Raw genomic sequence first — 27,348 nt, forward strand, 5'->3', positions numbered from 1 at the left:
CGTGATCCTATGCACAACAGAACACTACTAACTAGTCCTGTGCCATTCTCACACCGTTTTTTTATGTTTCAGTCCATTATTGGTGTCATTGTGCCAATCCGTTCTGTTGAGGTCTTCCATTGTTTCACTGACTCTCCACTGTACCAAGCATGAAGTCCTTTTCCAGAGAATGAGCCTTCCTGATAAAGTACAAGAGAGGAAATCTTACCATTGCCACTTCTAAGGAGCAATCGGATCATGCTTCTTCGGAAACAGATTAGTTTGTTCTTCTGGAAGTCCATGATACTTTCAGTATTCCTCACTAACAAAATAATTCAAATGCTTTATTCTTCTCTAATCTTATTCACTGCCCAAATTTCACATGCATACGAGGCAACTGAAAATAACATGGCTTGGTTCAGGGGTATGTTAGTCTTCAAAGTAACCTCTTTGCTCTTTAACACTCAAAATAGGTCTTTAGCAGCAGATTGGCTTAATGCATTCTGTCCTTTGATTTCTTGACTGTTGCTTCCATGAGTGGTAAGTACCATCGAGTCCATCCCAACCCGCAGCGACCCTGTATAGGGTTTCCAAAGAGCAGCTGGTGAGCTTGAACTGCAGACCTTGAAGCTCAAATTGACTTTGCAGTCTAGTGTATTAACCCACAGCACCGTACCTGGATAGAATCACTGAAATCTCAAATCAAAAATCCCAGAAAGCAGAGACATTTCCTTGGAGTAAAAAAGAAGTTTTTAAACAAGGTGCTGAAACAATTAGATAAAATTTTTCAAGAAAAAAAAAAAATTGAACTTGAATATGGTACCATATATAAAAATGAACTCAGTTTGATACAAAAAGGAGAAAAAAAAAATTGTAAATTAGATTTCCTTAAAATTAAGAATTTGTACTCTTCAAGTTCATAATATACACCAATCAATGTTCATTGCAGCACTCTTCACAATAGCTAAATGTGGAAACAACCTAAATGCCTATCAACAGATGAATGGATAAACAAAATGTGTTCATACATACATACTATGGAGAATGAAGTCTTGATACATGTTACAGTATGGGTGGAGCTTGAAAATAGTATGCTGGATGAAATAAGTCAATTACAAAAGGGCAACTATTATAAGACCTGGAGCATTATATAAAGACAAGAAAAGGCAAATGTGTAGACACCAAAGTTTATTAGTGGTTACAAGGGACAGGAAGAAGGGAGAAGCCACCACTCATCTGCCAGTTTGTCATACTGTGGTGACTTTCATGTTGCTGTAATGCTGGAAGCTATGCCACTGGTATTTTATTTTAAATACCAGCAAGGTTACCCATGGTGGACAAGTTTCAGCTGAGCTTGAAGACTAAGCCACACTAGGAAGACCAAAGTTTTTTAAAGGGACAGGAGGGAGGGAGAAAAGGAGATGGGTTATTCTTATTGCTTACTGAGTTTGTTTATGGTGATGGAAATTTTTCACTAAAGATAAGTTGCACAATTGTGAGGTTGGCCCGGGATCAGGCAGTGTTTCTTTCTGTTGTGCATGCTACACTATGGTTGGAGTTGGAAAATATGCTGAATTATATCAATTAGTAACAAAAGGACAAATAGTATAAGATCTCACGTATCTGTATCTAAGCAGAGCTACTCCAGGGGCTTGTCAAGGTTATAACCTTTCGGAAGCAGGTCTCCAGATCTGTCTTCAGAGACATCTCTAGGTGGGTTCCAATCACACAGCCACTCATTTAGAAGTTGAGTGCTTGTTAGTACCAGCGTTAGTTATTGGTTCATGGACCAGCCTAGTTAATTGACCTAATAACATGTCCTGTGCTCTGTTCAACCTCTTAGCTTGAATGTGTAGTGCCTGAGATCTTACAAAGCTTGCAAACGGACATCCAACAGAGAAAGGAGAGTCAGGAATAGGAGGAAATGGAATGTATGTCTAATTGTTTCCATGAACAACTGCCACCTTTGCCATGAGACCAGGTGAACTGGCTGGTGCACGTGGATCATTACTGAAGATATTCATCAAGGAGTCTATATAGGAATTCTGATTCAAAGGGGGGAAAAGACAGTGGAACTACAATTCCCTGCTGTCTTCTTGAGATTACTGGGATGACCTCTAACACTTGGGACTCAGTTAAGACTTTCTGTTCTTTGTAAAACACACTTTTACAAAATGTATAGTGGAGAAGTGCAGAGGAGCAGGAATAAGAAAAGATGAAGGCAGCGAAGAGAGATTTCTTTGTAACAATCAAGATGTGAGTTGTTGTTGTTAAGTGCCATCTAGTCGGTTCCGACCCATAGCGACCCCGTACAGGGTTTCCGAGGCTGTAAATCTTTACGGGAGCAGAAAGCCTCATCTTTCTCCCACGGAGCGGCTGGTAATTTCGAACTGCTGACCTTGCGGTTCGCAGCCCGATTCGTAACCACTATGCTACCAGTACACATTCATTAAAACATGAAAATGATTGCTAAGAAGAAATGTGTTTTAGCTTTACGGAGATTTTTGTTTGTTTTATGGGGGGGGGGGGAATCCCCAAAAAGACCTTAAAAAAAAGACTGAAGAAAATAGAATTAATTCCAATTTGAAGGACTTTACTTAATGAGTCAGAATCAAGTCAATGCCAATTATCAACTATGGAGGTGATTCTTAGAAGTATTCATTCTTCTGTAAAATTTTAACATAGAATCCAAATGATGGGAGAATTGCTGAGTTCATGGCTATATTCCAAATGCCTAGAACAGCATTGGCACCTCATATTCTTTCATTTAAAATGCCTTTGATGACTCCAAATTCTCTGTGAGCTTCTTCTCCAGTTTAAAAATAGTTAGGTTCCAAACTGCATAATCTACCATTGCATTTTCACCTTGCTTTTAATGGTCATCTAAGAGTTTCATGTATATACTTGTGCTCTTTCTCAGTATAAAATGACCACCCCAAGATGATATATTTCATTCATTACAGTGAGGGAAGTGGCCTCTGAGATTGGATTGCTACGCGTTTGGATTGCTTTAAACTACAAAGTAATAGCTGTGAGATGCTGGGCAAATAACTACTCTGGGTCTCCATTTTATCATCTGTGAAATGCAAGTAATGATGAGACATAGCAGACTGGGAAGTTATGGCGATTAAGGGACACAATGTGTAAGGGATTCACAAATGTCTGGCAGAAAACAAGCAATCAATGCATGCAAGCTATTATTTTTGCTTAAACAAATACTCTTCATGAGTTGATGCTTTTTTTGACTGAAATCACTTGGTGGAGAATAGATGAGACGTTCTTTGGGAAGGTTGAAGGCAAATACATAGACTGAGAAGAAATGAAGTATCATTTTACTGACGCTGGCTCTTAAGGCAAAATGCAGAGGGAAAGACGTGGCCGCCTAAATTTTATGAAAGGAAGGACTAGGCATTTTCATATACAAAACTCTAGCATCTTGTCCCAGTGCTTGACACATAGAAGGTACTCAATTATAAGTGCAGAATTAATTCATAAACAAATGGCTTATATTAAAAAACAAAACAACAACAACAAAAAACTCTGCTTCTGCTTTCAGAGGTGAGAGGTCGCTGGCTGGAAACAAATCCCTTCCCCAAATGTAGAAAGCAGATCACTCAAGGTTCTGAACCCTAGGAAGAGTGAATATGTTCACCTTTGACAAACCGCATTCTTTTCTCTCCTCTCAGAATAATCCTTTCCATGTGGTCCACTTTCAAGATTAAGTAGGCAAACACCCGCATTAAGTTCCCCAAATTCTATCTTCTTATTCCTTTCATGTCCTGAGTCTCAATGTCTTTCCTGCTAAGGTTCTTCCTCTTTCCCTCAGATTCCTGGATTTATTTCATATGGGTTTAGATTTAAAATGTGCTGGCCACCTGGAGTCCTTGGCAGTTGGCTCAGAGAATAGATCTCTCAGCCACACCTCCTTCTTAAAGAGTAGTCTAGTCTGCCGGCGGTTCCTTTTTGGAATCACTGGAGGCGGCAGGACCTATGAAGCAGTTTTGGCTAATGCAGTCGGCCTAGCCCCGGAAGCTCAGAGAGATACTGCTTGTCAGTCTGCACCCATTTCTCCTGCCCTCCCACTCTCCAAAAAGACCCTTGGGACTCCTGTTGGATTCAGTTCAAGAGTCCTGGGAACGCTGCAGTGTAACTCTAGTCCCAACCTCCGCACGGATGAGCCTGGAGGCCAGAACGCCGGGGGAAGACTCACTAGACCAACTCTGTACTAATGGATGATACTCTCCTAACCCTTGTCCCCTACACTTAACCATCTTTTAGGCAGGGTATTAGACCGAGAATTAGACTGAAAGGAATTCTAAACACCAAAAATTAGAAGTGCAAGCACCCTCGGCGAGTTCTGTGTTTGTTGTGTGTGTCCATCCGCGCTTGTGCAAAATCTCCCAACGTCAGTTTGTAAGCCGCATCAGCTCGCCTAGAAATCCGAGGTCTTTCCAGGGATCCCCTACCCTGCCCTCCTCTGCTTCAGTACCTACAAAGAGGTAGGTCTGTGGCTTTTGCAAACCGCTGCAGCAGCGAGAGAGGCAACAAAAATCTGCAATGTTTCCTTCTCCCTAAAGCTCCCAGTCATCTTCTCAGGCGAATAGTCCTGAGCGCAGGGTTGCCTTCCAATTCCCCTTTGCGAGCGGCTGACCTGGTGCAAGTCCTTCTTCCTAGGTCTCAGCCAGCCCACCACGCACCGAGCCCTTCCGCGGACCCCCGCCTGGGCCTGGGTGGTGCTTGCGCCGCCCCCACTTTCCCCGAGGGCTCTGGAGAACCGCGCGCTGGGCTAGTGTGTGTGCGCGCGCGGGTTTGGTGGGGAAGTCTCCTTCAGTGCAAGCAGCTGAGAGTCGCTCGCGGAGAGTATCCAGGAGTCTGGCAAAGACCTTCAAAGCACCAGAGCCTCCCGAGAGGAATAAACCCTAATACAAGCGAGGAAAGAAGGGAAAGGGCCATTCCCCCAAAGGCTGGGTTTCCAATAGTCCCGGATCCTCCTGGAGCTGGGCGGAGGTGCAGTTGGCAGCGGCCACTGCTGGCGCCGGACTTGGAAAGACGTTTTTTCCCTTTTCGGGAGGAGGGAGGTGAGGGACTTGCAAGCGGAGAGAGTTTCACCTGCTCTAGGAGCCTGCAGAGAGGAGAACTCGGGGGTAAGTCGTGTTCTGGCACTGGAGCGGAAAGGGGGAAGAAAGGGGGGGGGTGCCGGAGAGGGACTAGAGAGGGAAAGGGCAGGGATTGAATTATACTGGGGGGGGGGGCGGGGAGGGAGACATCCCAATATTACGCAGCGGAGAGAGCGCGCAGCACCGCATCCCCAGCTGAGTCCTGCCCGGGTCTCCCGCGCCGAATCAGCGGGCACGAAGTTCTTTCTCCGGAGACGAAAAACTCGAGGATCCGGGAGGGTGGTCGAGTCTGCCGCCCGGGGCCAGGACCGAGGCAGCGGCTCGGATCTCTGCCGCCCAGCCAGCTGCTACTTATGGCCTGGTTCAGCTTCACCTCCCCGCCCTGGCCTCCTGCCTCCGCCCCCTGGGCGTCGGCGGCGGGGCTGACGTTAGGCCCCCGGCGGCGGCTGCGGGGACGCTCACCTGGCCGAGCCGCCCCCTCCTCCCCCTCCCACCCCCACCTGTCTTCCTCCTCCTCTCCGAGTCGGGCAGCGTCGGGATCCGTAGGCGAGGAAATAACGACCCCTGCAGTTGCATTGCGGAAAATCGCGGCGGCGGCGGTGTTAGTTGCGGGCGGTGGAAGCGAGGCAACTGGGGGTGCCGGGAGACCTGGAAAATAGCCTTGGAGCGAAGAGAGAGAGTGCGCGCGACGTGGGGAGCCTGCGGGCCCCCGACGCTCGCCAGTGCCTGGCACCCCGCCGTTCCCGCTCCTGGTCCCAGGCGAGCGGCCCCAACTGGGCTCGGGAGGCGGCGGGCAGCGCGCGGACTCAAGGAGCTGGGAGGGTCGGCGGAGCTGCTGGCGGCCGGCGGGGTCGGGCAATAATCCCTGCTTGTCTTTCTCTCTCTCTGTCTCCCTGTCTGCTGTGTCTGCTCCTCCTCCCCGCCCCCCGGAAGCAGGAGGAAACGGCCCGGGAGCGGAGCAGCCACCCTGTGACCATGCCCCGGTGAAGGGGGCGGACTTCGAAGGCAACTTGGCACCTACTGCCTGGGCTTGGCCAGCGGCGAGCTGCCGGGGGCCCGGAATTGCACGGCCCGGCCCGGCCCGGCGGGGGGCTATCGTCTATGTCTTCTTGGGACGCCAGGCGGATCGGGGTCTCGATTGCGCAGGAAGAGCCCAGCGCTGGTGGCTTCAGGTGGCTGCCACCGCCGCTAGTGCTGTCTTCACCGCTCGTTGGAGGAGCAGAGACGGGCGAGCGGGGAGACCTCCAGGGCAACGAGGCATCGGACATGTGTCAGCACATCTGGGGCGCACATCCGTCGAGCCCGAGGGGAGATTTGCTGGAACAATTCAAACTGCGATATTGATCTTGGGGGTGACTGTCTCTGGCCGGCTGTCGGGTGGGGAGTGCGTGTGTGCGCTCGGAGTGTGTCCGTGTGTGTGTATGTGTGTGTGCTGTGTCGGGCTTCCCCCTTCCCCCCGCCTGTTTTCCCGTCGAGTGATGCACTTGGAATGAGAATCGGAGGATGGAAATAGTTTGGGAGGTGCTTTTTCTTCTTCAAGCCAATTTCATCGTCTGCATATCAGGTACGGGACGCGCTGGAGTCGCGAGCGGGTTTGGGTTGGGCTGTGCTGTTTCCAATGTACGGGGGTTTTATTGTGTAAGACACTCGAGTAGCCTCGTGGAGTGGGAGGAGAAGGGAGGTGGCAGATCTCTCCGGTGGGGTTGCCGCCTTCAGAATTAAAAACCTTCTGAGCCCAAGATTGTCTGTGTGTGTGTGTATGTGTATGTGTGTGCGTTGGGAGGTAGGATCGGTGTGGAGTTCAGCGAGGGAGAAGGGATGAGGATGAAACAGAAGAGGCAGATGGGTGTTGATTTTCAACTGCTTTCCTGGCTGAGAACTCTGGCGCCGAAATATGAGCCTTGGCAACCCCCACCCTCATCCCCTGGCTTTCAAAGTTCCCAAACTCGGTGGTTCCCTGCTGGCAAAATGGACGCAGAGCCCTGGCCTGGTATCTGGGCACTTGCGAAAGGATGCGGGAGGATGCGGGATTGGAGAGTACCAGCGGGGACCAGTGATGTGGTCTCTCCACGCCTTCCGCACACACATCAGGACGCTTATGAGGTCTGGAACCTGGTAGCATGGCCCTTTTACCCTAAATAAAAGAACTACCCATCAGAAACAACACTGCCATAAATACCACTTTAGATCATGGTATTTATTAATTCCCAGAGGCGAGGATATGCAGGCGCAGATTCACAGATCTCGGGCTACTTTTGCTAGAATGAGGTGAATGAGATAGGAATTGTGCCCTATCTGTGCTTGGGAGTGTGTGTTGGAAGGATTTGGATTCAGGACTGTGTCTTATTTGGTGCAGAAAGTTGTGTGTGTGGTGGTGGTGGTGGTGGGGGCAGGATGGGTCATGGTGCAGCCAGGGGAAACCCCGGACCAGCAGTATTTTCCTCAGTTCAGTTTAGTGGACAGCCCCCCGCCCCCCATGAACAACGCCCACCCCACTATTCTTCCCACTGCTCTCTCAGCACTCAGGGTAAAGCTTGTTTGCGGTGTTTTCCTCTGCCTGTAACCCCTCTGCAGAATTGGGGACTCAGCCAACTTCTCATGAAGTCACTAGAAGGGAGCAGCGTCTGTACCTCTTTGGAGCAGGCACGTTTGAAAGGCAGCATTAGAGTGGAGGGACATGGTTCTTGTCTCTACAGCTTGGCCAAGCCCCACCCCCTAAGCCCGCCCAATTCTGCCTATGAAAAACCGGTGCCCCACACTCACCCTCCACCCAGCCCCATATACCACTGTTTTGGCGCTGTAGCATCAGCACTGGACTGTGAACCACAAAGTCAGCAGTTCAGACCCACCAGCTGCTCCTCGGAAACCCTATACAGGATCCGTATGAGTCGGAAGCGACTCTACATCTTTTAACAACTCGAAGTCTCTAACAACAGAAAGGGGAATCTGTTATCTGAAATGGTCTCTTTGGGCAGGGACTTGGTCACACTGTGAAGAAATTTGCTTCATGCAATATTTTAATGAGATATGCTGTGAGAATCTGCAGAGAGAAACAGTGCCTGGGCATCACTTCAACTCATCAAAAGGGTGCCCCTTGCGCCTCCCCCCCCTTTCTTGTATTTAAAAGAGAAAATTCTCAGGTGATTTATAAAGGTTTACATCAGCCACACATCCAAGATGTACTTGGTGGCGTCTCATTTTGACATCTTTCTAGTCTAGGTGTCTATTCCAAACTCAATCTATTCTTGTTTCAGAATATTTCAGTAGTTATAAGATAGCCTTTCCCTACCACTCTCTACCATCTCAAACATTAACAAGAAACAGCAGACACAGCCATCCAAGCCATTTAAAGATTTACAAAGAGTTAGCACCCAGTGAGGCTCTGGATCCTCCTCCCCGTCCTCCCCAGCATCTTCTTACCCTCAGCCCTACCCTGCATTCAGTCAGGCAACCACATGGGGAACAAGCTGAGAAAAGGTCTGTTCTTAGCCTCTAAGAGAGGCCTTCCTGGACTACCTGCCACAGCTATATTTGATTTGGTGTATCAGCAACTCAATTATACAGCTAGAAGCATTTGAGAGGGTTACTTCCAGCTGAGGGAGGGGTGCTATCGACAATGTGGCCTTTTCTCCTGTATTCACCGAATTATCATCATTGCTATGTAATGAGGGGATAAGAGTGCAAGCAAAATTACCAGCTATTTGCTAAACACAGAAAACTAGACAAACGTTCCAAATGCCTAGATGTTGTTGTTGTTAAGTGCCATCGAGTCGGGTCCGACACATAGCGACCCTGTACAGGGTTTCCGAGGGTGTAAATCTTTACGGGAGTAGAAAGCCTCATCTTTCTCCCGCGGAGCGGCTGGTAGTTTCGAACCGCTGACCTTAAGGTTCGCAGCCCGATTCGTAACCACTACGCTACCAGAGCTCCTTAAATGCCTAGATAGGAGCTGCTTTAATTTGCACTTTATGAAGACATTTCAGGCAGAGATGCAGCATTATGTACTCTATATTTACACACTCATAGTCAAGATGCCTTCTTCTCCTTCCATAAGCAGAACTATTCATTCAGTTCTGCCAGTGTCTGTCAGAATTATGATTATAATATAATTATGACTCACGGTTGCCACAGTTTGGGGGACTCAGACTCCTCCTTTTTTCCCATCTGGCAGCCTTCAGAGATGGGGCTGCAGGGCTCTTGGATTGAGTCAGCGTGGCTCAGGGAGTTTAGTGGGCCTTTCTCTTCTGTAGTTTCCATGATTTGCTGTTTTAATTTACTCACAACTGCGCTTTACCCAAAGGAACATAACCTTGTGTTCATAGACCTTAGTAAATCTTTAAAGAAAAAAGAAAGGAAGGAAGGAAAAGGTAAAACAAAACACCTCTCTATCATCCTGGTATGAAGAGTCCTACCCAATAAATGAGTGCCATATGTCCTGGGTGGCCAGGTATCAATGATGGGTGCCTTGAGAGAGTTGCATTCATCACTGAGAGACAACACCAGGCTAAATCAAAAAAGGTCAGCAAAAGTCTGGAGTGTAAAGCTATTGCAGAAGGAAACAATTAATAGTAGTTTTGGTCCATGGTAGGGATGGCCACTGAACTTCACTGGTGACATTTGCTTTCAGAAACACCCTAGTGCTTTGTGGCTTAGTGTTTGCAAACTAGAGTTCCCTTCCTACACCATGCCCCCCCACCCACACACATGGAAAGAATACCTAAGGAGTTTTCTCCAGGGACTTGTTTGAATGCCTTGTGTAAATACAGAGACCTGAACTTGGTGTATTTGATGACTCTGCACTAATAATGTGGTTGTGATGAAGCTGGCAGCCAGTGGTACTGGGGGATCTGCTCAGCATGTGAGTAACATGCTTATCTTGAGAGATCACATCAATTTTGGCTACTTCATGGCAACAGAGCTAAGCTAAAGAGGGGAGGCCATGACCTGAGAGTTCTCTGGCTCTATATTAAACTCAGATGTCGTTTTACTGAAAATGCACAGCACCCAGGATCTGTGAAGGGACCAGAGAGAGAGAGAGAGAGAGAGAGAGAGAAAATGCAGGGTGCGTCAGGATGTTTTTTCTCTGTGCTAGCAAGAACACCATTCTCTTTCCACAAAAGCTGTTCACATCAGCAAGAACGAATGCTTCACAGCGCGAGGAGAGATTTCCTGGCCCAAAGACAGATACCTGATTTAATTTACACAATTTCCCCTTTATGTAGCTTTTCTTCCTTGTCAGTTTATTCATAATGACAGCAGCTATAACAGTTTAGATTATGTGTGGGTTTCATATATTTTGCATCAGATTGCACATATTTTAATCTTATGTTTGCATGCTAATGCACATGTTTGTTCTTAGCATTTGTGGGTTATGTTTTTAAATGTTGTTGTTGGTAAGTGTTGCTAAGTCGGTTCCTACTCATAATGACCCTGTATAGAATTTCCAAGGAGCAGTTGGTGGGTTTGAACCACCGATCTTGTGTTCAGCAGTCATGTGCTTATTCTACAGTGCCGCACCTGGACTTCCAAAACTCACAGGTCAAAATTCAGAATGTCATTTTTCATGCTTTAAATGTTTTCATTCAATTATTATTATTATTTTTCCCGTACTCTGATTTCTCCAAATGAAGAATCCATTCTGTTAAGTGTCTATGAGCCTTAGAGGAGGGGTTGGATGAAGAAGTTTAGAATGACTCTGTAGTTTAAAGTTAGAATTCAGGTTGGCTTTTGGATTGTAGATGATTTTGCCAATCTAACGGATGAAACTCTAATTCAAGTTTGCCCCCAATATCCTGTGACCTGCAATCCCTGCAACCGAAGAATGTTTCATATGTTATTTTCCTCACCTAAAGATTGTGCTGTCAAGTTGGTTCTGACTCATAGTGAACCGGTATAGGATTTCCAAGGAGTGGCTGGTGGGTTTGAACCCACAACCTTGAAGTTAGATTGCAGTTAGCAGTCCAGTGCTTATCCTACAGTGCCACACCAGGTTTCAATTGGTAAAATAGTACATGAGCCACAAGTCTGTGAAATGGATGAAATGAGATAATGTGTCTTATGCATTTCACTTAGCACAATTTGGCTTGTAATAAGCTTGCAATAATAGCATTATCTTATGGCCCCTAAAGATCTAACTCTAGGTTTGTGAGTTTGCTTCTAAACCTGTAGGTAGAGTTGAGTCTTGACCTTCTTTCCCAGTTACCTTGGTTAAAAGCAAAATTCACAGCAAAGGATCATCAGTGGGTACATTTTAACAACATGGAGCTCAAATCCCACTGCCAAGGAGATCTTGGTGAAACAATTTTGAAAATGTCTCATAATTTTCTTTCTCATGCAAATGAGACAGGTGGCATTAGGCGTGGGTGCAGCCATGAGTGTAACCCACTTTATCCCCGGGAGCTTGCTGTTGGAATGAGGCTTGTAAGTTTCATAAATCATCTGGGAACAAAGTATTGCCTACTATCAAGAGCTACAGATTTTTTCTTCTTTCTGCTTATATATTATAACTCAGTGTGGACCCAAAATGAAACTGCTTCCAAAATTACAAACTGTAATGCTGTCAAAAGGGCTTGAAGTTCAGAGATGCCCTTAAATAAGGAAGAGTCCCCATCAACAAAGAACACTTACCTGATTATATCATTCCAACGTGGCTTGTTTGAATCCAGTTTCCAGATGATGTCATATACCTTGCTCATTGACTAGCTGTCATTGTTGAAGAGACTCTTCTAGTGACTCAAGAGAGTCTTCTGAGTAAAATGAAATCCCAGGGGAGAATAGTAGTGCCAATGTGGAGAAGCATTCTCTCGAGTATAAGGGGGGCGCAGGGCTGATGGCCATTCTTGGCTGTCTGTATCTTTATTGCACATCACATGCCTGAGCCAGGGGTTTGATTTAGATCAGGAAGAGATCTGGGTGCTAAACACATGCATGGTAGCAGGCCATTGTACAAGGAGTAAGAAAGTTAGACGACCAACCTGCAGTCTAATTCTATCTCCACTAGCTATATAACTTTGGACAATTCTCTTAGCCTCTTAGAGTCTCAATTTCCTCATCTGTAAAATGGGTGTCATATATGAAGAGGCTTCAAAATTTTTTGTGGGAAAATTCCATTCCATTCCATTCTTTCATGAGCTTTTTGAAGCATCCTTGTCTTTATATGTCCATTGCAAGGAATTGTTGAGGGAAATAGAATGGTCATGAACATTTTTTGTATTATATAAATGAAAGGTGTATGTGTTTTTATTGTATAATGTAATCATCCATGCTGAATACATAGTTATGAAAGCACAATTGAGACCTGTATATATAATGAGTAATTAAAATCATTTGAATAATGCTTAATTGTTAAGATAAACAAAGTAGTAATGCATAAAATGTGTTGCTATTAAGTGCTGTCAAGTTGATTCCAACTCTTAGGGATCCTGTCTAGGGTTTCCAAAGACGGGGCTGGTGAGTTTGAATGGCCGAACTTGCAGTTAGTAGTACACTGCTTATCCTATAACTCCACACCAGGATGCCTTAGAAAATGTTGTTGTTGTTGTTGTTGTTAAGTGCTGTCCAGTTGGCTCTGACCCACAGTGACCCTGTATAGGGTTTTCGAGGAGCATCTGGTGGGTTTGTACAACCAATCCTATGGTTTACACTAACCTTGCAGTCCAGTGCATTATCCTGCAGCATTCCCCGCCCCCCCCACCCCCGGACTCCATGTAAAAGGTTGTTGTTGTTGTTGTGTGCCTTGGAGTCGGTTCCAACTCATAGTGACCCAGTACAGGGTTTCTGAGGCTATAAATCTTTACGGGAGCAGAACGCCTCACCTTTCTCCTGCAGAACAGCTGGTAGTTTCGAACTGCTGACCTTGTGGTTCGTAGCCCGATTTGTAACCACTACGCTACCAGAGCTCCTTCCATGTAAAAGGTAGAGTATTATAAAAAAAAACAAGAAGAATAATATGTGATTGATAAAAGGCAAATGTAGAAGAGAGCTCCACACATGAAGGGAGAAGAGGATATTAGATACACATTGAAGACTGAGATGGAAGAGATGGAGGTATCTACATCAGCAAAATGAGAGGACTAGGAGAGTTAGATATGCAAGGGTGAGTCAAAAAGTATTACTAATAGGATTCCAACTTATATATGTACAGGTTTATTTCAAACAAAATATGTTTAGACATGTTTCTAATCAGTGGATGGCCACAGACAAGTTCTTTCAGTACAACACTTGCCTAAGTTTTGTTAAGGGAGCACGGTGCCTCTGGACTACAAACCACAAGATCAGAAGTTCAAGTCTACCAAGTACTACATGGGGAAAATATGAGGCTTTCTACTTCTGCACAATATGTAAAGCCTTGGAAACCCTTACGGGGTCGCTATGAGTCAAAACAGACTCAGCAGTATTTAACAACAGCAACAAATGGAAAAGTACAGGATCCATTGAGGATGCAAACATAGAAATGTGTAGATCTACATGGGAGGATCTGCTGAGAAACAGTAACTTCGTGTTTTGATGTTTTTGTTTAATAATGTTTTCTCAGCTAGAGGAGAAAGTTCCCTTAAGAAATACTGGGAGGTTGGGTTGAGTGTACACAGCGAGCTGAGGATGAACTGAGACAACGTGGAGTGTTCTATTAAGTTTAATCTGTTGGTGATATTTTTGTTAGGGATTTTTCATTAATTAAAATTTGAATTGCATATCTCTGATCACTGTACTACTTTGCGTAGTTAGTAGCATATTTGAAGTTGCATACAGTTGGTATTGGGAGAGGACTGCAGTTTTCTCACCTGTAAAATGGAGATGATATTTCCCTCCCAGTGTTGTTGATCCTACAAGATAATTGTGAGGCTAACAAAGTATTGTTTGTGATACCTAGCTTGTACCTAGATCACATAGATAACTGAAATAGCCACACGATACATATTTTGTGAGAGTAATCATGAACTTTAGAACCAAAAGAGGCGTAAGTTTGAATTTTACTTTTAGCATTCACTCTGTGTGGTCTTGGAAAAAGTTCTCTGAGCCTCAACTTCCTCATCTGTCAAATGAATGTTGGAGAAAATGTATATACGATGGTCACATAGTACTTGGCATGTAGTAGGCACTCAGTGAATGGGGACTGTCCCCATAAAAATCATCATCGTCATCAATAATAATAATAGTTTTGGTTGACACTTTAGAGCTGCTTTTATAATTGCCAATAAATTATTCAGTCATTGGTTCTGGGTTTTGTTGTTGTTGTTTTTAAAATTAAAAGTATTGATGGCATACTTTGTGTCCACAGTAGAATCACAGAAGTGAACAAAACACTTAGCATTTACAAGATGGCACAGGCTCTGTGAGAGAGAGATACAGAGTACTTTAAGAGTAGAATAGACGAGCAAATAACTCTTGTTGGAGCTTGTAAGTGGAGAGAGAGAAGAATTTATAAAGGAGAAGAGATTTAAACTAGGACTGGAGGAATATGTGATATCCCAATAAAGAACAGAAAACCTGAGGCATTCCATGAATGAAGAATAACAGTGTTCAAAACCCAGAGTATCCGAGGTATGGTCTAATTGGCATATGAGATGGATGTGTTGGAGTCAGAAGCTGCAGAGATGGCTAGATAAACAGTTCAGGAGAACGTGATGGGTCCTCTAGACCAAGATCAAAAGTTTAAAGTGCTGTTGTTTAATTTTGAGGCACTAAAGGGGAGCTCTGGTAGCGTAGTGGTTACGAATCGGGCTGCGAACCTTAAGGTCAGCGGTTCGAAACTACCAGCTGCTCCGCGGGAGAAAGATGAGGCTTTCTACTCCCGTAAAGATTTACACCCCTCGGAAACCCTGTACAGGGTCGCTATGGGTCGGACCCGACTCAACGGCACTTAACAACAACAACAACAAAGGGGAATTCAGGAAAAATGACAAAATCAGGTTTGTGGACGATTTAAGATGTTTTTGCATTTTTATTTTAACAAGCAATAACTTAGAGACCCAACTTTTTGCTGCCTTTTCTTGACAACCTTTATTATTACTCATGAAACTCTTTGGAAAAAAAAAAAATCCTGGCCTCATAGATGACATTATGGCACATTCAGGATGACAGGCTAGAGAGGGAAAAAAAAAAACAACAACAAAAAGATGGTTATCCTATCTCTTGTAGCTCTGATTTACTGGTATTTTTGAGATTTGGTATTTTCATGTTAAGTAAATGGAAATGTCTTCAATTTTGTACTTGGATAATAATAATAATGTCTTTAGCATTAGATGGAGGCTAAAAGAAATGAATCGTCTATATATGCTTTTATGTCATGAAGATGAATTGTGTGTCAAGCAATAGACGCACTATTTGACACGAAACAGATGCTGAAAGTACTGCAAAGCATTTTGCAGCAGTTCTACTTTAGCACATGCTGCACAACTCGTCTTTGCAATAGACTGCATGCTCATTTGGGAGAGTGTCAGTGGTCTGTTAAACTATCCAGTTTACCTCCAGTTTACCCTATTGGTGGTCTATTTACCCTAAAGTGAGTGTAAAGACCTTTCATCATTCAACATTTTGGAGGGGGCAGACTGGTACTGGTGATCCAACAGGAATGAGTAAGACACCGACCTTATCCTCCAGGAACTCTTAGGCTAGTAAGACATTAATGACTGCAGCAGAATGTGAGAAGTATTGTACTTAAAAGAAACAACTGACTGTGTTTGAGGAGAGAAGGCAGGAGTGTTTGGTACAGGATGCCTGGGGTGACTCTTGAAGGCTGCTAAAGAGTTAGCTTAGAGAATTGTGCCTGCTTGATTGGGAGGAGTGTGTGTGATGTGGGAGAGGTGACCACAGCATTTGAAAGGCCGGGAGGTCAGATAGGGTGTGGTGCAGGCAAGAACTGTCAAGAGGTCAAGATGGCAACAATGAAGAGTGTGCAGTGGGTGGATGAGGTTGAGAGCTAAGAGAGTTTAGGAAAGAGGATTTCAATAACAGTAACACCTTGCATATAATAATAATAACAACCTATAAAACTACCCCTCTGTAAAGGAAATACATTTGTTTCAGCTTGTGCCTTTGCTTTCAGCAACAACAGACTAGTTATGCTTCAAGATTTTGGCATTAGCCCAGTTATGCTACATTTGGCCCAGATCACTAGTCATTTTCCAGTGTTGGCTCCAATTCCGGTGGCTTCCCAGAAGCTTTTGCGGTAACCTGGGTATAGATTACAGACTTTATTGCCTTGCTTAGTTTATTTTGATGCTTGGATACGTACAGTTTAGGAAAAAGAGCTAGGGTCCGGTTGGCTGAGTTTGGATTTTGTAGCCTGTCAACTATCATCTTATTCTCTTGGATTATTCCTCTTCCCTGGGTAACTTTCTTTTTCTCACGTAACGTTGGACAAGACTTGAAAGGATTTCCATCATGCAGGAATGGGGCTAGGGAGCTGTGGACAGTGAGCAGTGATTTGGGATTGCCTTCATAACCAAGCTGTACTTACTCTTTATAATGAGATTGGATTGGTAATGGGGTAGCTCCTATTTGGGTTTGATTACATTAGCATTGTGAGCCCATCACATTGGCAGCCTAGCGATTATTGGTGGTGGTGAAGGAGACAGTCTATAAATGTTGTTCCCTTCTGATCTGGGAGAGGTGGTACCTTTGTCCCAGTAAATGCAGAATGAATCTTTCACTGTGCCCAATACTTCACGCACAGTGGCGGAAGGGGCCGGCAGGAGGAAACGAAGCCTGGGCCTTTCAGGTGAGTTTTCCCGAGCCAGAAGCTGCTGACTTCACAGTACATTTGGCAACAATGCCCACGTGGGAAGGAACACATTTGCTGAAGGACAGGAGTCAACATAGTCGCCTTCCACTAGTGCTTCACCCAGCCACAAACAGGGCTCCTTTTCATCCATAAAGGAATCGATTTTGATGGTAGCACTTATTGAACAAGTATAGATCTTCCCTCCCATCATGTTGGAATAACAAATGTCATTGTTGCTAAGTGCTGCCCAGTTGGTTTCAACTCAGCGACCCTGAATAGGGTTTCCGAGGAGCTGCTGGTGGGTTTGAACCGCCAACACACTAGGACTCCAAATACCTTATTAAACACTTGGTTGCCGTTGAGTGATTTTGAACTCATGAGGACCCCATGCTTTAAAACGCCATTGGGTTATCAGTGACGATACAGTCAGAAGTAGCTTGTCAAGTCCTTTTTTTCCCAAGGTGCCTCTAGGCGGATTCAAACAGTTCAGTTAGTAGTCGAGCACTGAACTGAGCTACCCTTCAGAGCCAGCCCCACTGCCATTGAGTCGGTTCTGATTCATAGCAATTCTCTAGGACAAAGTAGCACTCCCTCGTAAGAGTTTCCATAAGAGAGTCCTTATGGTAAAGGAGCTCTGATAGCGTAGTGGTTATGAATTTGCGTGCGAACCGCAAGGTCAGCAGTTCAAAACTACCAGCTGTTCCGTGGGAGAAAGATGAGGCTTTCTGCTCCCATAAAGATTTGCAGCCTCAGAAATCCTGTACAGGGTCACTATGGGTCAGAACCGACTCCACGGCACATAACAACAACAGTCCTTATGGAAGCAGGTGTCCCATCCCCATCTTTTCCCACAGAGCAGCAGATAGATTTGAACCACCGAAGTATCAGCAGTGAATGATTAACCACTGTGTTACCAGGGCTCCTTAAATATCTCCCTGGATTCTTGAAAATAACAAATATCTATGGAAGTTGTCTTCCTGCCCCCCCCCCCCAGTGTTTAATGAGTTTCCTCATTTATTACAAATGCTAATGAATGTCACCTATGATGTAGCACTGCCTGGACCAGTCAGAAGATAAAATCTAACGAACAAAACATCAGTAATGATGTTTTCTAGAATATACATATGTTGTTGTTAGATGCTGTCCAGTTGTTTCCGAATCACAGTGACCCTATGCACAACAGAATGAAACACTGTCCGATCTTGCGCCATCCTCACAATTGCTATGTTTGACCCTATTGGTGTAGCAACTGTGTCAACCCATCTGATTGGGTGTCTTTCTCTTTGTTTGCTGGCCCTCTACTTTCCCAACATGATGTCCTTATTCAGAGACCCTAATTAACATGTCTAAAATACATGAGGTGAAGTTTTGCTATTCTTGCTTCTCAGGAGCATTCTGGCTGTACTTCTTCCAAGACCGATGTATTTGTTCTTCTGGGAGCCCATGGTACTTTCAATAGTCACTATATATAGTGATACACAGACGTTATGTTTCCCGTTGTCCGGTCCAGTGCTTGGCATTTAGAAGATTCACAATAATGAATGACCAGATTGATACCAAAATGAATAATAGAACTCTTGGATGGCCTTCCTTCCATCATAGGAGACTGGGGGCTGCTTCCTACAGCTGGGAAGGTGGGGGAGGTAAGGAACACATCCCTGCCAGCAATCTTGCTGCTTCTTGTGTGAACATAGAGTGTGGGAGAGAAACGAATCTTCTAGGGAACAGTGTGTTTGGTAGCTTTGCATTTTCTCCTTGGATTCAACTCTGATCTTGGTGTTAAGAAACATCGTTATTTTGGGCAGCTGGAGTTGTTTAAGGACTTCTAGTAGTTATGAATCAGGCTGCCAACCACAAGGTCAGCAGTTCGGAAACTACCAGCTGTTCCGCGGGAGAAAGATGAGGCTTTCAGCTCCCGTAAAGATTTACAGCCTCGGGAACAATATGCAGGGTCACTATGAGTCAGAACCGACTCCACGGCACCTCACCACCACCACCAGTGGTATAGTGACTAAGTACTTGGCTGTTAACCTAAAGGTCAGCAGTTTGAACCCACAGCTGATCCATGGGAAATGATGTGGCAGTCTGTTTCTGTTAAGGATTTACAGCATTGGAAACTCCATGGGAGCAGCTTTACTCTTGTCCTGTAGGATTTCTATGAGCTGAAATTGACTTGATGGTGATGGGGTTGCTTTTTGGTTGGAGTTGTTTAAAATGTAAACTTTAAATGTAAACTCCCCGTGTTTTATGATGCGACACACAAAAAAGACTTCTATTAGGACAATTAAGGATTAGTGGATCCTTTTTCCATGTCTACTTTTCTTCTTCTTAAAGTAGAAGGTATAGAATTTGGTGTTTTCTCCCTGGACTCCAGTTTTGGAAAAAAACAGCACTTGAAAAAGCTCACTGCAGGGCCTCAGTCTGTGTATGAAATTGAATGCTTGAGGGGAACAGTCTACCCCGTCCTTTAGAGTTGATGGAAAACAACACAGAAAACGGCTCTGGTCTCTGTGGTGTTTTCTGTCTTATGTCAGAAAACAGCATTTCCGTTCTGGCCTTTTGTAACCAAGCTGTGGTGTGGCTGACCAGTACTGAGGGCGGAGAGCTAGGGGCCTAGGAATGGAAAAGCAGCAGACCCTCTGTAGTTCTTCCTGTCACCTCCCAGTTGTTCTTTACAGCTGTGATGAAGTGCTCAGGTTTGGTGTGTTTTACTTGTTATTTTAGTCCCAGAAGAATAAAAAAGCAGAGACTATCGACTAACGGGTCCTACTAGTCACCTCTCAGTGGAAGTGTGGAGATGACACTGACAGAAAGTGAGGCATCCACAGGCATCATGTTGCTATTATATGGCCTGGGTATGAATACAAATATGCTACTTGATGTCCAAGTTTTGTCATGCTCTCAGCTCTAAGTCATGGTGACTCAGATCCCTGTAGAATGGGTTATAAACTTGTGACGTCATTATTTCCTGTATCTGTCACAGGTTTCATGTCTGTTTTCCCCACTGTGGTGGAGAGCTTCTTTGTGGCCTCTTAGCTTGTGTCCTTGAAGTGCAGTGTTGTCGTGGTGAAATGAAAACCGTAGGCTGTTTTAAGTGCAGGCGTTGGTGCAGCTTTTTCTCTCCTGCTCTGCTTTTAGAACTGCTGAAATCAGAGCTTGAGTAAAGCTAGGTGAAGCCTTGTAATGAGCCATGTCTGTGGATAAAACACACAGAACAGGGTAATGAATGAGACTTTGTTTATGCATCTGTCGTCTGGGTCCTTAATACGTTCAAGACCAGGGAAAGTGTCGGCAGAGTGTTTCCGTGTCACAAATGCTTGTGATGGTGGCATTCATTCAGTTTAGTTTAGTGCCAAATAGTATCAAAATGGTATCAAAGAAAATAAACACACACACACACAAAACATGATTGATTCCCCATAGACCAAATTTTCATGTACCAGAACTGAAATTCGTAAATTCTTCTCAATCTTGATATTTGTACTTCATTTTAACATTAAGGAGTCCTGGTGGTGCTGTGGGATCAGCATTGGACTGCTGACCACAAGGTTGGTGGTTCAAGCCTACCAGGTGCTCATTGGGAGAAAGATGAGGCTGTCTGCTGCTATAAAGATTTACAGTCTCATAAATTGCATAGAGTTGCTGAGTTGAAATCAACTCCATATTTTGTTTGAGTTGGTTTTTTGTTTTTTTGAGCTTTACATTCTATCCTAAGTGTTTTCCCACAGTCTCAGTGGCATAACACAATAATTTCCACATTAATTGTCTCAGTGAGTATGTGTGGGGGGAGGCAATGAGGGGAAACAGGTGGGAGAGGAAACTTGCCCTGTGGTCCTAAGCCTGATGGAAGGCTCTGTTGTGTTCACAACATGACTGCCAAAATTGTCCTAGGCATTAACATCAGCAGATGGAGAAAAAGTGTGGAGGATTATGGGAGGGTTTTTATGGGCTAAGCAGGAAAGCTGTGCTTATCACTTCTGTTCAGTCACATGGCTTCATAGGACTTCAGAAGAGCTTGGGAATAGTAGGCTAGCCTCGTGCACAGAAGTGATCAGACCTGGATTTGATGAACAATTAAGTAGTATCTGCCACTTCCATATTCATGACTTTCTTTGTAATCATTCCATAATAGACTATTCCTCTAGAATAGCATTATTTATATGTGTCGTTTCTCCTGTTTCGGAACAGCTAGTTTTCCAGCTTTTGCCATTTTGACATGTGTTTAATACCTGGCAATCTTTGTTTCCATTGAAGTATTTCCTAAAACAATAGCCCAGTATTCTGAGTCCTGGGTAAATGTTATGAAGTTTTTTTGTTTTTTTATGGTTTTACCAAATTGCATCCATAAGTAATATATTGTCATGGCTAGGCACCACTGAGTTGTTGTCAGCTGTATAGCGAAATGGGGCCTGGTACCATTGTCATAACTGGTGGCATGTTTGAGCCCATTGCTGCAGCTTCTGTATCAATCCATCTCATTGAGGGTCTCCTATTGAGGGTCTCCTCCAGATTTGCTGACTGTCTTCCCACCACTGTGATGGTCTTTCCTGGCTGATGTGTTGAAGGTAACAAAACCAAAGCCAGATCATCTTTGCTTCTAAGGAGCATTCTGCTTGAATTTTTCGCCACTTCTGCTTTTTTGGTTTTGTTTTATTCTGGCAGTCCATGGGACATATTCAGAATTTTTGGCACCACAGTTCAAATGCATCAATTCTTCTTTGGTCTGTCTTTGTCATTGCCCTGCCTTCACATGCATATGCAGCCATTGACAAGACCAAGGCCTGGATCAGAAGCACCTTAGTCCTCAAAGTGACAGTTATACTTTTTCAGATTGCCTAAAGAGGTCTTTTGCATCCGATTGGCCCAATGCAGCTTGATACTTTAACTGCTGCTTCCATGTTATTGTTGATTTGAAGTACCATCTAGTCAGTTCTGACTCATAGTGACTCTGTATAGGGTTTCTGAGGGGCAACTGGTGGGTTCAAACTGCCAACCTAGTGGTCTGACGTTCAGTGCTGATCAAACAGTACCACACCATAGACATTGCTTATTGATCCAAATAGAATGAAATCCTTGACAAAGTCAATTTCTTCTTCATTTATCATGATGTTGTTTATTGGTACAGTTGTACAGATAATTGCTCTCTAAAATGCTTCAGAAATACTCCTTGAATTCTGTGAAGGAGTAAGAAAGTATGTAGATGGTTGATTAAGCTTTCAGATGTTTTTGGAACAATGGTCCACCCCTAAAAGCAACAGCCAAAGCACTGAGTAACAGTGGGATTCAAGATTTTAGTTTTCAGAGAAAGGAAACTGTCTAAGAACAAGGAATATATTTTTTTCAAGAACAAGGAATATTTTTTTCTAGATCTAGAGCTATCAGGCTCTCTATTTCTTTTCCTCTAACATATGAGGAAGTTTTGTGGAAAAGAATATCAGGTGACTTTCTGAAAAGATCACTGGGATAGAAGCTAGAACATCTTCAGTGTCAAGTGAAGTCATTCTATTGCTCTGGGTTTCTCCTTTGAAACAGGGATATTGGACTAGACCAATATGTTTAGGCACTTTCTGAATTGAAAATTGCATGGTGCTAAGAGTCTTGCGTTTGAGTTATGGTGTTGGAGGAGAATATTGAAAGTGCCATGGGCTGCCAAAACAACCAATAGATCCAGTTTGGAAGAAGTGCAGCCTGAATGCTCCCTGGAAGCCAAGATGGCCAAACTTGTCTCTCATACTTTGGACATATTGTCAGGAAGGACCAGTCGCTGGAGAAGGATATCATGTTTGGTAAGGTGGATGGTCAGAGAAAAAGAGGAAGACCCCCAGCGAGATGGATTGGCCAAGTGACAGCATCGATGGACTCAAGTGTGGCAACAGTAGTGAGGTTGGCCCAGGATCGGGCAGTGTTTCGTTCTGCTGTGCATAAGGTCGCTATGGGTTGGTAACAACTCGATTGCACCTAACAACAACAACAATAAGAGTCTTTCGGTAGTTCAAGCTCACTAGCCACTCCTTGGAAATCCTATACAGGGTTGCTGTGAGTCAGAAATGCCTCTACAGCACTTAACAACAACTGCAACAAGAGTCTTTTACCAAAAAATACCCAACTTTGCAGCTGATGTTATACTTTTTTGATTTTTGAAATATTGACGCAGTAAGATTGAACTACAAGAAGGCCTTTCCGGATGGTGAGTGAATGGAAAAGTACTTTCTCAGGGATCAAGTATAAAATAAGGTATTATGAGAGGACACCTCAAACTCTATATGTAGAATGATAACCTTGCAGCTCTGCAGTGCGACCATGGAAAGTGTTTAGAGGTCATCATTGACTGCTCTCTGGAAGCATTGATTGAACACCTTGTTGCCCATACTGATGTTCTTAGCTGCCATGTGTCAGCCCCCAGCTCCTAGTCACCCCAAGCACAGTGGCAGGAAATGCTGCCTGCTCCTGTGCCATCCACATGAATGGTCGCAGATCAGACCTGTAGGGTTTTATGAACTGATTTGTAGAAATAGATCAACCATCCTTTCTCTCTAGTCTGGTTTAGTCTGGGAGCTATTCTGACAGTTAGCATCAGAGCGGCACACAAGCCTCCTGTCAGTGGATACTGGCTATGCAAGAGATGTGTTGGGTGGAAATTGAATTCAGGTCTCTTGCACAGGAGGTGAGAACTCTACCACTGAACACCAATGTTCCATGGTGCCCATGTTGTTGTTGGGTGCCATCAAGGTGATTCCGACTTACCGAGACCTTATGCACAGAAGAATGAGACTCGGACCAGTCCTGTGCCAACCACATAATCATTGCTACACTTGAGCCCGTTGTTGCTGCCCCTGTGCCAATCCATCTCACTGGGGGTTCCCCTCATTTTACTGACACTCCACTTTACCAAACTGTATGTCCTTCTCCAGGGACTGGTTCCTGCTGATAATACGTCCGAAGTATGAAAACACAAAGTCTGGCCATCTTGGCTTTTAAGAAGCACTCTGGCTACACTTCTTCCAACTCAGATTTGGTTGTTCTTCTGGCAGTCCATGGCAATTTTAATATTCTCCTTCAACACCATAACTCAGATACATCAATTTTCCTATCAATAAGGTCTTCCTTATTCTTTGTCCAACTTTTACATGCATATAAAGCTATTGAAAATACCATGATTTTGGTCAGGCGCACCTTAGTCCTCAAACTGACCTCTTTGCTCTTGAATACTTTAAAGAGGCCTTGTGCAACAGATTTGCCTAATGCCATATGTTGTTTGATTTCTTGACTGCTGCTTGACTGTTGATGGTGGATCCAAGCAAAATGAAGTCTTTGACAACTTCAGTCTTTTTTCTATTATTTATTTATTGGTCCAGTGGTGAGGATTTTTGTTACATTGAGGTAGAAGTCATACTTAAGGCTGTGGTCTTTGATCTTCATCAGTAAATACTATAAGTCCTCTTTATTTTCATGAAGCAAGGTTGTATCATCTGCATATTGCATGTTGTTAATGAGTCTTCTTCCAATCCTGAGACCACATTCTTCTTCATGTAATCCAGCTTCTCAGATTATTTACTTAGCATAAAGATTGAGTATGTATGGTGAAAGAATACAACCCTGGTGCACACCTTTCCAGATTTTAAACCATTCAGTGTCTCCTTGTTCTGTTTGAATGACTGCCTCTTGGTCTATGTACAGGTTCCTCCTGAGCACAATTACGCATTCTGAAGTACTCATTCCCCACAATGTTGTCCCTAGCTTGTCATAATTCACACAGTCAAAAGCCTTTGCATAGCCAATAAAGTGCAGGTAAACATCTTTATGGTATTCTCTGCTTTCAGCCAAGATTCATTTGAGATAAGCAATGATATCCTTCCTCATCTGAATCCGGCTTGAACCTCTGGCAGTTTCCTAACAATGCACTGTTACAGCTGTTTTTGAATGATCTTTAGCAAAATGTTATGATACTGTCCAATGATTTCTGCAATCCATCGGGTCACTTGTCTTTCAGATGGGCATAAATATGGATCTCTTCCTATCAGTTGGCATAGATGTTTGAGTTCCTCCATTGCTGCATCAGTTTTTTTGAATATTTCAGTTTGTATTCCATCAGTTCTCAGAGTCTTGCTTTTTGCCCCTGCCTTCAGTGTACATTGGACTTCTTCCTTCAGCACCAATGACTCTTGATCATATACTACCTTTTGAAATGGTAGAACATCAACCTTTTTTTTTTTATTTATTTTTTTTTAGTATAGTGACTCTGAGTAATCCTTACATCTTCTTCTTCTTTTTTTTAATGTTTTATTGTGAATTATGTGATAGTTTACATGGGAGAACATTAGTTTTACATTCATTCTATTGTATATCGTTTCATTACCATGGTTACAATCCCCTCCATGCATCATCAACCAACCAAAGGGTATACACTACAAGCCTGCACCCCGGTTGTCAGCACACAGCCCCTCTCCCTCTCTGGGTCTAAAGTCTCCAGCTGCTCCATCTCTCCACGTCATCATCTCTGCTTCCATGTCAGGCATCACCGCTTCTCTGGGTAGGGTCCTGCTCTCCGCTCTTCTCCATTGATGGTCCCAGGGACCTCCACTCCTAGACTGAAATGTTAATCACTCCCCTCCTTGCTATAAAACATCTACTTTTACATTTCTAACCCTCACAATCAGTCCTGATAACAGTTATTCACTATTGTATCATTTCATCAGCCCCGCCCAGACAGATTGGATACTACTCACTGGAGATTCTACCTTCCCCCATACCCTCTGGATCTAGGTTCCCTCTTGAAAGCTTGTAAGCCAGTCACTTCTAGCCTTTGTAAACCTCCCCCATCCCCATTTTGGGTAGCCAATGTCCAAGTTGCCCATCCCTGTCTACTCTGTGCTTACATCTTCTTTTGATGCTTTCTGTATCATTCAATATTTTGCCCAAAGAATCCTTCAGGATTTCAAGCTCAAAGCTTGCATCTTTTCTTCAGTTCTTCCAGTTTGAGAAATGCTGAATATATTCTTCCCTTTTGGGTTTCTAACTCCAGGTCTTCACATATTTTATTATAATATTTGACTTTGTCTTCTTGAGCTGCCTTTGAAATTTTCTGTTTAGCTCTTTTAAATGATCATGTCTTCCATTTGCTTTAGTATCTCTATGCTGGAGAGCAAGTTTCATCAGAGTCTTTGCTGACATTCATTTTGGTCTTTTCCTTCTTTCTTGTCTTCTTAATGCCCTTTTGCTTTCTTCCTGTAGGATGTTGTTGATGTTATCCCACAACTCTTCTGGTTTTCGGTCTTTAGTGTCTAATGCCTGAAATCTGTTCTTAAATGATCTCTAAATTAAGGTGGAATATATTCAAGGTTATATTTTGGCTCTCAGGGACTTCTGTTAATTTTCTTCAGCTTCAGACTGAACCTGCATATGAGCCATTGATGATCAGCCCCTGGCAGACTTTGGGATGTTATTTAACATCTCTTGAGTCTTAGTATCCTCTTGCAAAATGTTGGAAATAATAACATCTATTATTTGCATTGGAGTCTTGGTGTGGCACTATAGGATAAACATGGGACTGCTAACCACAAGGTCAATGGTTCAAATCCACCAGTTTCTCCTTGGAAACCCTTTATGGAGTAATTATGAGTTAAAGGTAACTCAGCAGCACTTAGCAACCATTACAGCATCTTGGAGTTGCATTGGTTTTGTTTTGGGGCTTTATCTTAGAGTTAAGGGAGGTTGAAATAAATTGTTTTAGAAAATGCTGGTGCAGTAGTTAAGCACTTGGCTGCTAATCAGTGTGTTGGTAGTTCGAATTTACCAACTTCTCTGTAGGAGAAAGATGTGGCAGTCCACTACTGTGAAGATCTACAACCTTGGAAAGCCTACAGGACATTCTGCTCTGCCCTGGAGAATTTCTGTGAGTTGGAATCAACTCAATGGCAGGGGTTAGGTTTTAGATTGGATCAGAATGCTTATCATCTAGATTGCATTGGATGGTGGGTTTTGCTATTGTTTGCAAAAAGAACAAGAGGAATGTTGGATAAAATTAGGAATAAATTTGACAATATCATGTAAAATATGGGGATTAAGTGAGCCAATGCATGTGAAAGGATTTAGCACAATTTGTGCACGTAGTCCATAATCAGTTGAGATTGGTTGAACTTGAGTCACCAAAAGAAACTAGGCTGTTTGGGATTTTTACAGGTAATAAGAAGGAAGGCAATTGTGTCTTTTCAGAAAATGATCTTCGGAAGCAATGTACCGTGTCTGGCTGAAACTTTCTCTGAATCTATTTTGTTTGAAAATCCTTAATGCCATGTATTTGCATATTTACAACTGGAGACTAGACTTGTCAAAGCCTGTTTTATATATGTATGTATGTATGTATGTATGTATGTATATATGTATGTTCGAGTCCTGATGTGGCTCTGTGGGCTAATGTGTCAGATTGCAAAGGTGTTTGAACTGCAAAGTTGGTGGTTCAAGCTTACCAGCTGTGCCTTGGAAACCCTGTACAGGGTCACTATGGGTCGGAAACTATTCAGTGACACATAG

The 27,348-nt window shown here is 43.8% G+C and overlaps 1 protein-coding gene across 1 annotated transcript in view; it reads left to right on the forward strand.

The window, feature by feature from the left end:
- Positions 1 to 4,425: 4,425 nt before the first annotated feature.
- CA10 (carbonic anhydrase X) overlaps positions 4,426 to 27,348 on the forward strand; it is a 683,978-nt gene continuing 661,055 nt past the window's right edge. The window contains exons 1-2 of the mRNA XM_006832414.1: positions 4,426 to 4,478; positions 6,030 to 6,660. Coding sequence (XP_006832477.1) covers positions 6,600 to 6,660 — 61 coding nt within the window. The 5' untranslated portion in view covers positions 4,426 to 4,478; positions 6,030 to 6,599. The remainder of the gene's footprint in view (positions 4,479 to 6,029; positions 6,661 to 27,348) is intronic.

Source organism: Chrysochloris asiatica, unplaced genomic scaffold (genome assembly GCF_000296735.1).
Source record: "Chrysochloris asiatica unplaced genomic scaffold, ChrAsi1.0 scaffold00007, whole genome shotgun sequence".
Taxonomy (NCBI): Eukaryota; Metazoa; Chordata; class Mammalia; order Afrosoricida; family Chrysochloridae; genus Chrysochloris; species Chrysochloris asiatica.